Source organism: Lemur catta, chromosome 1 (genome assembly GCF_020740605.2).
Source record: "Lemur catta isolate mLemCat1 chromosome 1, mLemCat1.pri, whole genome shotgun sequence".
Taxonomy (NCBI): Eukaryota; Metazoa; Chordata; class Mammalia; order Primates; family Lemuridae; genus Lemur; species Lemur catta.
Genome location: NC_059128.1, coordinates 136,677,577 through 136,690,777, shown reverse-complemented (window position 1 = coordinate 136,690,777; position 13,201 = coordinate 136,677,577). Strand labels below are relative to the sequence as shown.

Genomic DNA, 13,201 nt, shown 5'->3' with positions numbered 1-13,201 from the left:
CTGTCCTCTGAGTCGGTGCTGGATTGGAGGTAACAGAGTTTTATTTGGAGTAAGTTCCGTATTTTCAGTTTCATTCAAAGTTTAACTTAAAAATCAAAAAACGCCTCTCTCATTCTGGGATGATCTTGCCTGTCTCCGCCCCGTCCTCTTCGGCAGCCGTGGCTGTGCCTCCACATTGGGGCGGAGCACCACAGGGTGGGGACAGGTCTGCCAGGGACCCAGCCCATGGGGGCAGCTCGGTAACTACTGATTAAGTGACAGAGTAAAGGGAGAAGCGCCACCCAGGTCCCGTTTGTTCCAGACTGTCCTAGCTTTTATCTTCTGGCATCTGGGCTGCCTCCTCCTGATGTGACTCCATCCTCCACCTCTGAAGGACCAAGAAGGAGAACAAATATCCACGAAGGGGCACAAATGACCTTGAACGTGAACTTCGTAACAGCATGAGGGCCTCTCAGTTTCTTCTACCCTCTCTGCAGAAACTGCTCCTTGGCTCATGTCTGAGCCCCCAGGGAAAGGAAAAATTCTTTCTACTTAGTAAGAGCATGAACATTGATCCCTGCACGCCCCTCCGCCCCCAAACAAGACAGCTGCTCTCTTCCTTCCCATTTCCACTTGGGGAACCCTTTTTCTTCTCTCTCTTTCCGTAAGGAAAATCAGCCATTTAATTGTTTTTACAGCAAGATGAAAGGTTTCTGAAATTCTTTCTTTTAAAAAAAAATCTCTAGAGTGTTTCCCTTTACCAAGAATACTTTCTCTAAATCGGTATAAAATGGCTTGGTTTATAGATGACGTTTCCCACCAAGTGGAATTTTCCGTAAGTGGGTTGGTAGTGAGTCTCACAGTAGTAAATCCAATTATTTTAAATTCTAAACCTAGTATTTTATAAACAGCGCGTTAAGCCTGAGCTCCGAGGAGGACCCCATCAGTCCGTGGGGATCTCTGCTGGCTCGTGGGACGCCCTGCTGAGGCCGAGCTGAGGCCAAGCGGTTTACGTGGAGATTAACTTTAATTTGCTTGAGTAAACGAAATCAGCCAACAAGCTACTGTTTTATCAGGAGTAGCAAAGGAAGCTGAATTTATAGCATCCAAGATCTGATCAGGAAGGAGGTTCTGAGACATCATGTAACAAAATAGTTTTGCTGCCTTTTAGCCCTGAACCTAATAAGTAATTTTGAAACCCGTTTGTGAAAAGGTTTTAAAAGGAGAGTAACATGAGTGACAAAAACGTCCACACACAGAGAACTAGGGCAAATTCTGCTGCTTTTCTCCCCAAGATTCTTGATAGAAATCATTTGTTTATGGGAAGGTATTTAGCACACGATCCTGCTGTTACCTAATACTGGTAACTTTCCAATGGACAGTTCCAAAATTCATTTATCGCCCCTTCTCTCTTAGTTTATTTTTTTCCTGTACCTACTCAGCAAAAGTATTTGAGGCAGCTAAGTTTATTTGTAACTAGCCGTATGGCACTTGGACATTTTCCTATGGAAATGACAGCGTGTGTGGTGACTAGGTTGGGTTCAGTTGAGTAACCAAGTGGTGACCGACCAGAATGTGCTTAGCACTGGACATGCAGAGACTAGAGCCATGTCCTGTCCTCCAGCTGTCTGAGGTCTGGCATTTGATAGTGTGATTCACGCCACGGTAAAGGGGTGTGTGAGCTACAGTGGGGAGGTCACAGGAGGCTCCTGTGTTATAGGATTTGGGTGAGTGGACCTTTCTTGTGTACCTGTCACCCTTGGGCACCTGGCAGGGACGTGAAGTTGTGCTGTCAAGCTTGTCCCAAGCTCTCAGGGCCTCCGTCCCGTTTGACATCTGGTTCTGAGGTGTGGCCCAGCCAGGCTGGCCGAAGAGCCCTGTGACCCGGAACCCAGGACCTCGACCCCACCAGCGTGGCCTGCCCTCCTGACACCTGCCAGCCGCTCGGGGGAGGTGGGGGAGCTGGCCAGGTGCTGCTTCACGAGCCCTCTGTGCCTGTTGTCAACTGTCCATCGGGCCACAAGGCTGGCACTTGAGTCTCCTTGCAGATAGATGTGTCACTTCTCACGCCATGTGCACTCATTTGCCCACTCAGACCAGAGCACCAGCTCAGGGATAGCACGCCTGTTAAATCAGAAAGACATTTACTGTGGTAAATGGCTCCTTTTTGTCAGTTCCCATAAGAGAAGAGTCGAGAAATACGCTCCTTAGCAGGTGTGGGGGGAGGAAGCTTCAACAGAGCCAGCTCCCAGCTGCCCGAGGGCTGCCGCTCCAACTCCTGAGTTCCTTCTCACGCCTTATAGTTCTGTTTGTCCTTTTGCTGCTACGCTGAGGGTGAACATAGCAAAGAAAGGACGTATTAAACTTATTTATTTTGCTCTTGTTAAGAAATAAAAGTCTTATAGGGAGTTTGGAGGAAACGGGGACTGAAACCTAAAATTAGATTTTGGGGAATTATCTGTGGATTGTATTAAATATTTCTCACTCTCTTAGGCAGAGACATTCAACAGTAGTTTGTATACCCTCCCATTCTTGCTCAAGAAGATATTTGTTGTCAACAGAATGAAGGAAAGAATGAGTGAACTAATCCCCCGTTAGTTTTTCTGCAAAAGGACTTTTTCTTCCAGATTGAAGAAGCTCTCGCCTCAACAAACAGTATGTTCTAGTAGGAAGAGCAAGGGCAAGAGTCAGGTTGACCTGGTTTCAAATCCCAATGCTTCCCTGTCTAGCTGTGTGATGTGGGACGAGTTACTTAACTTCTCTGAGGCTCCATGACGATTGTCGGAGTTGTTGAAAGGATCACAGCAGAAAATGTGTGTGAGTGACTAGCCCAAGACCCAGTTCATGCAGGCACTTGACAGAGGTTACGTCCCTTCTGAAAGGAAGTTGGTGTCAAAGCCACTTTCCAGCTAGGCCACGTTGGCCAAGTTGCATGACCTCTCAGTGTCTCTGTGTCCTCACCATAATTTGGGGGTAACGAGGATTGTGATAATAGCACTTCCCCGCAAGGAGTGTTGGGGTGAGTTTTGATGCATCCAAAGCTCATAGGACACATAATTCAACATGACACAAGTACCTTATCAGCTATAGCTATTTTTATTTTCTCTACCTTTTTAATTTTTCTGGAAAGTCTGTGCTGAGGACACCTCAATCAGATGTGGGTTTTTTTTTTGGGGGGGGGAGAAAGGAGATTTTACTTGTGAATGAGATTCTCTGCCTCTTCTTGTATGTAATTGCATTTTGCGCAAATATCTATTGAGTGCCAACTATGCCAGACACTGGGTAGCCGACGCTGGCAGCAGCCACCGGGCCAGGAACAGGGGGAGTGTGGGAATAGCACAAAATGAACCCAGACCCCTAGAATGCATGACTCTAATGAGTCGTGCTTTAGGACCGAGAAAGCAGGATGCAGTAGCGTGTTTCCTGTTTCACAGGTGAGATGAGAGAATGCAATGAGCGCTGGCTGGCAGCCCACCCCAGTCCTCAGAGCAGGAGCTGATGGCAGGCCTAAGGCAGGGTTCCCGAAGGAAGACAAGACCTCAGCCGTACGCTCTGCTGCACTCTGAGCCCTGTGAAGCCAGGGGAACGGGCTTCCCCTGGCAAAGTGCCACGCAGAGGCCACAAATGCTTCCCTGAGTTGATCTGAAGTGACATAACATACTCCAGACCCCAAACTGAGCATTCCCTGTGTGTGTCAGCCTCGTCTGAGCTGTAGCGCTCAGCACTGTCATAAAATAGCCACCTGGTACGTGTTTGTTGATTGATTCAATTGGATTGATAATCTGCAGTTATGCACACACACACACACAATGCCTTCATTTTTTTCTAATTAAAAAAGCCAACAAATATTGAAATACAATGGGTCCTCTCTCTCTCTACTCAATTTTCAGACCCACGGAAAGTTCAGCCTGAATGAATGGCAGAGAAAAAAGAAAAAAAAAAACCCTAAAAAAGGTCTTCAGCATTTAAATTGTTGGGCCGTGTCTCTTCTCTCCACAGCTCCCGAAGTCCTCGCCCAGAAACCCTACAGCAAAGCAGTCGACTGCTGGTCCATCGGCGTGATCGCCTATATCCTGTGAGTATTGCTGTCGCCTGGGCTTCTTGGCCACCTGCCACCTTTTATGTATTGTGGCAAAAAGTACATAACACAAAATTTATCATCGGCCGTGTTTAAGGGTACAATTCTGTGGCATTAAGTATTACGCATCTGCAGTGTTGCGGAACCGTCACCACTATCCACTTCCAGAACTTTTTCATCATCCCAAACTGAAACTCTGCACCCCTCGAGCAAGAACTCCCTTTACCCTCCTCCCCAGCCCCTGGGAACCTGCACTCTACTTTCTGTCTCTAAGAATTTGACGACTCTAGGGACTTTATGTAAGTGGAATGAGATATAACATTGGTCTTTTTTGTGGCAGGTTTATTTCACATAGCATAATGTTTTTCAAGTTTATCCACATGGTAGCACGTGTCAGAATTTCTTGCCTTTTCAAAGCTGAATAATAATAATCCATCATATGGATACACCACACTGTTCCCCCACTCATCCATTGATTGATGTTTGGGTTGTTTTCACCTTTTGGAATCGTGAATAATGCTGCTGTGATCATGGGTGCATGAATATCTGTTTGAATCCCTGCTTTCAATTCTTTTGGGGATGTATCTAGAAGTGGAATTGCTGGTTCACACAGTAATTCTATGTTTAATTTTTTTTTTTTTTTTTTGAGACAGAGTCTCACTTTGTTGCCCGGGCTAGAGTGAGTGCCGTGGCATCAGCCTAGCTCACAGCAACCTCAGACTCCTGGGCTTAAGCGATCCTACTGCCTCAGCCTCCTGAGTAGCTGGGACTACAGGCATGAGCCACCATGCCCGGCTAATTTTTTTGTATATATATTTTTAGTTGGCCAGATAATTTCTTTCTATTTTTGGTAGAGACGGGGTCTCACTCTTGCTCAGGCTGGTCTCGAACTCCTGACCTTGAGCGATCCACCCGCCTCGGCCTCCCAGAGCTAGGATTACAGGCGTGAGCCACCACGCCCAGCCTCTATGTTTAATTTTTGAGAAACCATCATACATTTTCCTACAGGGGCAGCACCATTTTAGGTTCCCAGCAGCAAGGACAAGGTTTCGGGTTTCTCCACGTCTACACCAGCACGTGTCACTTTCCTTGTTTTTGATAATAGCCATCCTTATGGGTGCAAAGCGGTTTCTCATGGTGCTTTTGATTTGCATTTCCCCAATAGCAAATGACATTGAGCCTCTTGTCATGTGCAGCCTTGACTTTCGAGGGGGATACAAACCACTATGAAAATATTAGTATGTCTCCACAAGAAGTCCTCATTTTTAAAAAATGTAGTAAAAATCAAAATTTAGCCTTTGGATTTCCGACTTCTCAGACGTCTTATCCTCATAATCCAGGAAATGCAGTTCTAGATCCTAGGCTTGTTGCAATTATTGCAGGATCATCTATTTTGTTTCTTAATTTGTTTTGCTTAAGTCTACTATAGAGTGATTTTTAAATTACACTTTCTCTTTGCAGTTACGCTTTCAAATGCTTATTATGAAACATACTTTTAGGATGGGTTTAGCCCAACTAGTTTCTATAATTGCTAGAAAATGAATTTCCTGTCTTCCTCATCCCCAAGGAAGGGAACGTTGTCAAGTGTAGCAGACGGAGCCCCTGCACACAATGAAAGACTGCAGGGGACGGTGATTGGAGAAAGTTCTGACAGTTTGTGGCATCCTGCTCTCTTCTGGGAATGCTGGGAACATACCCCCTGTAAAGGAGTTGCCTCATTATCCGGGAAGCAAATGCTCTTTCTCCAGCCTACATTCAGCTGGGCGGCTTTGCAGTTGAATGTGGATTCAGCTAACAGCTCCTGTAGGTTCTTGCCATTATCACAGAATTTCATCCATGTTAATATACTTTGCCTACAGGACTCTCATTTATGGAAATAGGTAAAGGGCAGGGTCATCTGAGCTCTATAAGATATTGCACTTATATAATGCGTTCACTTTCAAAGTGAGTCTTCTGCAGGAGTGTCATCCTTTTGTGGTGGAGGTAGGTTACAGACCCTCTTGAGAATCTAATAAAAGTTATGGGCATTCTCCCCTAATAAAATCACAAGCACACACAATTTTGCATATCATTTCGAGGGAGGCGGGCATTCCCAGGTAAGCAGACACAGGACGTGGGCTCTGTTATTCACCCTGACTCCTGAAATCCTCTATTAAAATTCTTATCAGAGGTCCTGCCTTGCTCAGCTTGCCTATGAAAGCCTTAATAAAATAAATGGCAAGCCAGTCTCCTTCCTGCAAATTACTGAAGGTGGTACCCTTCATCTAGAGAAATCTTCTCTGGGGCTGGGGAAAAAAATAGCCCCTTTGTTGGCCCTCTTGCTGTTCCTTTATGTCTGCTCTGAGCCCTGAACCACTACTCTGGTCTGCACTGTTGTCTATAGACTCCTTTTGGGTTTGTATATATAATTATGTCCCTGAAGTCTTTGCCTTGGGGTAGGAAATCTGTATAGCTATAAAAGGTGCATGTTGAGAGATGTTTCTTAGAATTACTGGGATAAGCAATTTGAAACTATGATGTCTTAGCTCAGGCTGCTGTAACAAAATGTCACAGAGTGGGTGGTTTATCCAACAGACATTTATTTCTCACAGTTCTGGAGGCTGAAAGTCCAAGATCAAGGAGCCAGCTAAATTCAGTTCCTAATGAGGGCTCTTTTGCTGGCTTGCAGACAGCCGCCTTCTTGTTGCATCCTGACATGGTGGAGAGAAAGTGCAGGAGAGCAAGCTCCTAGTGTCATTTATCAACTAGTCAGTGGCAAAGAAAACGGGATCATCATGGTTGGCCAAGTGAAGCAGGTGACAGTGTGGAGGAGGAGAAAGCCTGACTAAAACCACAACTCTGCTAGTAAAGAAGGCAGGAAGTGGATGGGCAGTAGGCAACTAACCACGTCTGCCGTGGCCCATAGGTAGGAAAGTGTTGGAAGGACGGCCAGTGTGGTCAGAGCTGGCATCAAGACAGGATATCAGAATGTGACACTTTCTGGTCTCGATCTCAGACTCCTGCTCCCTCCCACGGCTCCCACCCGTGTCTGCAGATGTATGAGCAAGGCCGGGGGCAGTCCCCGACCAACAGGCAGCTGCCCCGTGGGGACTGCGGGGCACACCTCATCCTTCCCGCCAACTGTAATGGAAAGGAGGTCAGCCCCTGCGGGTTTCTGGAGTGCAGCACTATTGTTTTCATTTGCTAAGCCTGTCACGCCGAGATGTCACACTGCAGCCACAGTGGCTGTGACAGGCCACAGCACCGCATCTTCTCCTCTCTGCACGCCAGGTAGACATGCCTCGGTTTGCTGGTGCAGGTCTTTGATGAATTGGCTGTCTTTTGGTCTCCGTGGTTACTTCTCTGTCATCCATCATTTGGAAGGAGAAAGATTTTTTCCTACCAAGGATACTCATTTTTTAAAACACATGTGATGGGTCCTCATCCTTCCAGGAATCTTCCTCTGGGGATTGGGACTTGCAAAGAAGTCTTTGCCCACTCGCTGATGCTGCAGGGAAGGGCTGCGGGCAGAGGGGGTGGGGCCCGTGATGAGCGTGTGGGTGGCCAGTGGGACGGGCACAGCACCACCAAGACAGCACAGGCTCCAGGCACCAGACTCCCCACTCAGGATGAGCACCGGCATCTCATGCACCAGCCTCGACTTTGTGATAGCACGTAGTCTCTTTCTGCTCCCAGCTTCAAGGAGATTATTTAATGATCATTTGCCTGCATCGTGCGCAGGGATGCCACATGCCGTGGAGAAGTGCAGTGAATTTTTTCTGAAATAAAAGCTGCAGCCAGCCCAGTGGCTCACGCCTGTGATTCCAGTACTTTGGGAGGCCAAGGCAGGAAGATCGCGTGAGCCCAGGAATTGGAGACCAGCCTGGGCAACACAGCGAGACCCTGTCTCTACAAAAAATAGATAAATTAGCCTGTCGTGGTGGTGCGCACCTGTAGTCCCAGCTACTCAGGAAGCTGAGGCAGGAGGATCGCTTGAGCCCAAGAGTTTGAGGCTGCAGTGAGCTACAATGACGCCACTGCACCCTAGCCTGGGGGACAGAGGGAGACCCTGTCTCAAAAACAGAAAACAACAACAACAAAAACCCAAAAGCTGAAAAAGATCCTAAGGAGATTCCTACTCCCAAATTGCAGCAGGCGGGTCAGAGGCTCGAGAGGCTCGGGTGGGCACGGCCATGAATGAAGAGACCTCCGCCTTCTGTGCCCAGAAGAAACTCCAGGCAAAACACGACGGTCCCCCCCTTTCTTTCCTGGCCTCCCACATCGTTCATGTTTAAAACTTGGTCACGTAAATGCTGGTTTGCCAGTGTGCACGGCTGAATCAGCTCTGTGAGAGTGGAATGAGGAATGCCTAAGCTGTGTGCTGTGTCATTTTTCTGAGACAAAGGGTGATCCTCGCCCAGGCAGTCCCCAGTGGCACAATTGACAGCTGGGTCTGTGTGGGATACACGTGTTCCTGGAGAGAACATGAACCCGAGCATCCATGGGAGAGAATGCAGTGTGGTCGCGGAGCCCCAGCCCCGAGCCAGCACAAGACAGTCGCCTGGTTGTATTTGGGAGCTTTGCAAGGTGGGCACGTTGCCTCATTCAGGCCACGTGGGCCAATGGCTCTAGACTTTGGCTTTAGAAGTTTAGAAACTGAGTTAGATTTGTGTATTCATCCTGTTCAGATGATCTTTGTGAATTGATTCACACTAATGAGACTCAAAGAATTTTAGGAAAAAAAAAACGGAGTATCCATTTACTAACTCATAAGGCGATTTAGGCCCCACAAGGTAATTGGATATGCGTGTCGGCAAACAAGCATGCTGTCTCCCCTGTGGGACGTGCTCCGTGAGAAACCAAATTAGAACCACAGGTTCTCTTTATGAACAAGGAATCCGAGCAGGGGCGTCGGGTGGCCTTGTGATCCTGAAGCCTGTGTTGGGCTCCAAGCTGCCTTCCCCACCAAAAGACGAATCGCCAAGGAGCCTGATTCTTCCTACCGGCCGCTCTGAACGCCCATGCCGGCCCCTTCCCGGCCCCTCGTGCCTCCTGCTAAGAGCCCAGCCACCAGCCACACCTCCTTCCCTTCATCGTCCTGGCATCGTCCTTCTGTCCCACAGGCACTGATTGTTTTGATCCCTGGGTTTTCTGGTTTGAGCTCACTGATTGCATTTCGGGTTGGCAGCCTTCCAGGGATTTCCAGAAAGGCACCTGGCCCCCCCTCCACACTCTCTACTAAGTGGACCCTGGGGTGGCCAAATGCCATCTGTGGGCCGTGAGTCCCTGTAGCTCTACTGTCAGACACAAGTTTGGCCATGGTTCAACCTCATCGGTGGGCCCGTGACCCACTCGCCACTGCTCGAGGGAAGGAACTTGATTAGTTGTCTGTGACGGTCGGTTTACCTCTAACTCCTCAAAATACCCTCTGGTTTCAAAGAGTGGGTGCAGGGATGTGCACGGTGGTGATGGGGGAAATTTTGCAAGTAGTGCCGTTGAGGGAAAGACGTCAGGCCGGGCGGGACGGCCAATATCTGTGGCACTGCCATGCAAAGGCGCGACATCACAGAGGGTACCAGGAAAGGGGAGGCTGGAAGGGAGTGGCTGATATGTGTCACTTCTGTCCTCTGCAGGGCTCTGAATGGCGGCTTTGGGCCAGATGGAAAAGCATTTCATTTCCTCTGCTCCCTCATTTTCATCTCGGCATCGTCTCTTGGAAATTGTCACTGACATAGCAGCTAAATGCTTTGGGGATATTTAGCCTGGAGGGTGGAAGGCAGGCGGTCGTCATTCATTCACTTAACTAACATTTATTGAGCCTAATAGGTGTCGGGCAATAGGATGTGGACGGCGGAGATCAATTTATTACCACTGCAGGTGACAGACCGTAAACAGATAAATTGTAATCCAGTCTTGCCGGCTGTCAGGAGACGGGAGGGAGGTGCTGCCATATCTCCCAGGGATTCTGCCTGGGCCTGAGGTCACAGGACAGGTGACAGTGATCTGGGTTTGGAAGGACAGGTAGGAATCTGCCAGGAGAGATCCAGTCCAAGCCGAGGGAAGGGCTCTGCCTTCGGTAGCTGCAAGGCTGTCACATCTCAGACTGATGCTGTGTGTGTCTCTCAAAGCCCACAACTCAATGCCGCATAACATGGTGCACAGTGCCACTTTCTGGTCTGATCCCCTTGCCGTGTCCCAAGGGCTGTACTCTCAGTCTCATAAATGCGTTGGGAGACAGGAAAGGGAGAGGACACGTGGAAAGTGCAAGGAAACTCCACAGCCGATGGGATGGAGGGACTGAGGTGTTTCCCAGGGTGATTGCTGCTCTGTACATATGCGTAATTGCTAACCCATCCGACCAGGGAGGGAAATAGACAAGGAGAGAAAGAGGGAGAGAAGGAAGGAAGTCAGGGAGGGAGGGAGGAGGAAAGCGCCCAACTGCCGAGAAAGCCAAGTCTAGATGAGAAATCTCACTTGGAAGTCACGGTTTCCGCCATCATCAGCGAGTGCCTGGCGCTAATCACCTCCAGACTGCTGTCTGCACCCTCGTGCTTTGGTGTGAAATCCACTACTCGTGGGAACTAACACGTCCGCGCCGTCCCTGTTTCATGGTGAGCACGAGCTGAGCCTCAAGCGGCTTTGTCCCAGCTCCTTGCAGATGTGCCTCACCCTTCGGACGGAGGCTCGGTGGTGCCTCTGCTAATGCCCCCGGCCCTTGCGGTGGTGTCCACTTGGCTAATACAAGAATCGAAATGTCGGCCCCACGTGGGTTGCGCTGCTCTATTCTCACGCTTTGGGAAGGGTTTGTTCTTCCTCCCCCTGCTCGAAAGCCCCCCATCTTCAGCTCCAACTGTCTGAGGAATGTATTTCCTCTTTCCTCTCCGGTATCCCCTTCCCTTTGTCCCCTAAATCTTTCCCTAATCTGCTCACTCGTTCTCAGCGTTCAAGGCATTATCTAAACCTCAGGAAACGATGAGGTTTATCCGTTGCATCTTCATCAACAGCGTTTTGCTAGCGTCACCCTGCGTGTGGTTTTAATATGTGAACCGTTCTTGGTTTCCCCAGCCTGCTCTCTCCTCAGTTTGCAGGGAGGAAGCTCTGGCAACGCAGATAATCAGACTATTGCCAAAATAACTGGATTACGTTTTTGTAACGATTCAGGTCTCTTTGGCCATTGTGCTCTATAAATCCAAATAATATGCCGAAACCTGCTGTGATCACTAAGGGAGCTTTGCAAATAAGTACAGAAGATGCGTCAGCTTCAAAGGCTTTGCTTTATTTTGTTATTTTTGAAGGTCTGTCATATTATCCAGAGTAAGATGAGGACAGCTCGGATTCTTTAATACAGGCCCCAGACATTCATTCAGTAAGCGCTTGTTGCATACCTGCCGAGCGTCAAGACAGAGGGCAGGTGGCAACTGCCCGGTGGACACACGCTAGTGCCCAGAGCAGGGACCCCCGGACTTGAGTGATTTTGCTCACATTTTTCCGAGACCCACTGGGCCTGGGTGGGCTTTCTGAAACTTAGGGAGTAGTATGCCTGGAGGTTTGTTGTTTTAATCATTTTTATGGCACCCTGGCCTGATTGCTTACAAACATTCTTCCTTTACGAATATGCCTTTGAGTAAGCCTTCTCAGGAGGGCCTGAGCTGTTCTTAGAATCCAGGGCTCCTTGGCTAAATGCTCGGAAACATCGGCACACAAAGATCAAAGTTCAGAAGTAGGTCTGCTACCTTCTGTCATCGTGTTCATAACACTGCGCCCAACATAACGACGGGGGGCGGTGTCTGTCCCCCTCTCTCTGTAGCAGTTCAGAGGTGAGGTCAGGAGGCGTAGTCTTTAGTGGGTGGTTCTGAGACCTTGCACAAGGTTAAAATATGTTGCTTCATTGTCAAGGTTAGAGTGTGGGACATGGATGAGGTCCTCAGGGCTCAGTCTTCCTAATGGGGAGCAGCCACCCTCCTGCCACAGAATGTTTCAGGGGCAGGAACCTGACGGGCATTCCATGGAGTTGGTGGGATGGGAAAGAGGAGCTGGGAAGGAGGGCGTGAGAACCGGCGTTTACTGATCACTATGTGGCTGGAACGTTCAGATGTTACGTCTCCGCCATCTGTCTGTCCGTCTGTCATCTGTTTTCACCATCATCATTGTCTATCATCTACCCATATCCATCTGTCCATCCTCTGTGGATGTGTGTTATACACCATATAGAGTATTACGTAGTATACATGCTATGTATTACACTGTCTCTATAAGGTGGGCATTGTCATCCTCACTCAAAACTTAAACTGGACTCAGGGAGAGGGAATCACTTCCTCCGGTGTCACTCGGCCGGTGCTTGGAGGAGCCAGGCTTTGAGTCTGCGTCTCCTTCCCTCTGCATCCCTGGCTGCGGAAACCATCCCGCACAACCTCTCTGCAAGCAAAGTGGGAGCAGCGCTGACCTTTCCTTGAAAGCTCACTTCTCTGTTTTCCTTCAGAGCCTTTTTGCCTGGTTAGATGACAGTGGAGAATTCTCGGTTGACTGATGATTATTCAGTTGTCAGTGTGGACTGTTGCATTCAAGTATTTTTATATCAAATATTTAAAATCCGTGTCAGCACTTAAGTAGCACATTTCACAGGTGCTTAGAAAATTCACTCATGTCTAACTTTATTTCCCAATCCTCCCCCCACCTCCCCCATGGTCAGGGAGGCATTCCTGATCTCTCCCCGGTCCCCTTGGAGCTCTGCAAGGGACTCGTTTCTTCTCTGTCCCCCACAGCTCTGCAGGGGAGCACAGCACAGAACAAAGGCTGTTTAACACAGTCCTATTGGAATTTGGTTCGATACAGACGCGGGTTCATTTTTCTCCATGCGTCTCTCCACAGACAGGACATAATGGTCCAGGCCCTGCTCCCATCTGTCTTCAGGAAGGCAGACTGGGTAGGACATTAGGCATCAATTTTAGAACTGCAAGGACTCTGAGCTGTTTTTTATTTCTTTGGCAGGTCTCATGGCCTTGTCTCTGGCTGTTTCCAAATGTGTAATACGTAAAAATCATGACGCTGACTTCAGAGGCAGGTCGAGAAAGAGAACTTGTATGGTGTCTCCCCATCTTTGCAGTGACACCTCCGGGTGTATAGCCTAAAAGTTACTGTGACTTGGCTCTGGAGTTGGACAAATAG

General features: G+C 48.6%; 1 protein-coding gene across 2 annotated transcripts in view; it reads left to right on the top strand.

Moving 5' to 3' along the window:
* Positions 1 to 13,201, top strand: part of LOC123626382 (calcium/calmodulin-dependent protein kinase type 1D) — a 301,697-nt gene that overhangs the window by 264,876 nt on the left and 23,620 nt on the right. For both annotated transcript variants that reach the window (XM_045535304.1, XM_045535312.1), the window contains exon 6: positions 3,979 to 4,054. In XM_045535304.1, coding sequence (XP_045391260.1) covers positions 3,979 to 4,054 — 76 coding nt within the window. The remainder of the gene's footprint in view (positions 1 to 3,978; positions 4,055 to 13,201) is intronic.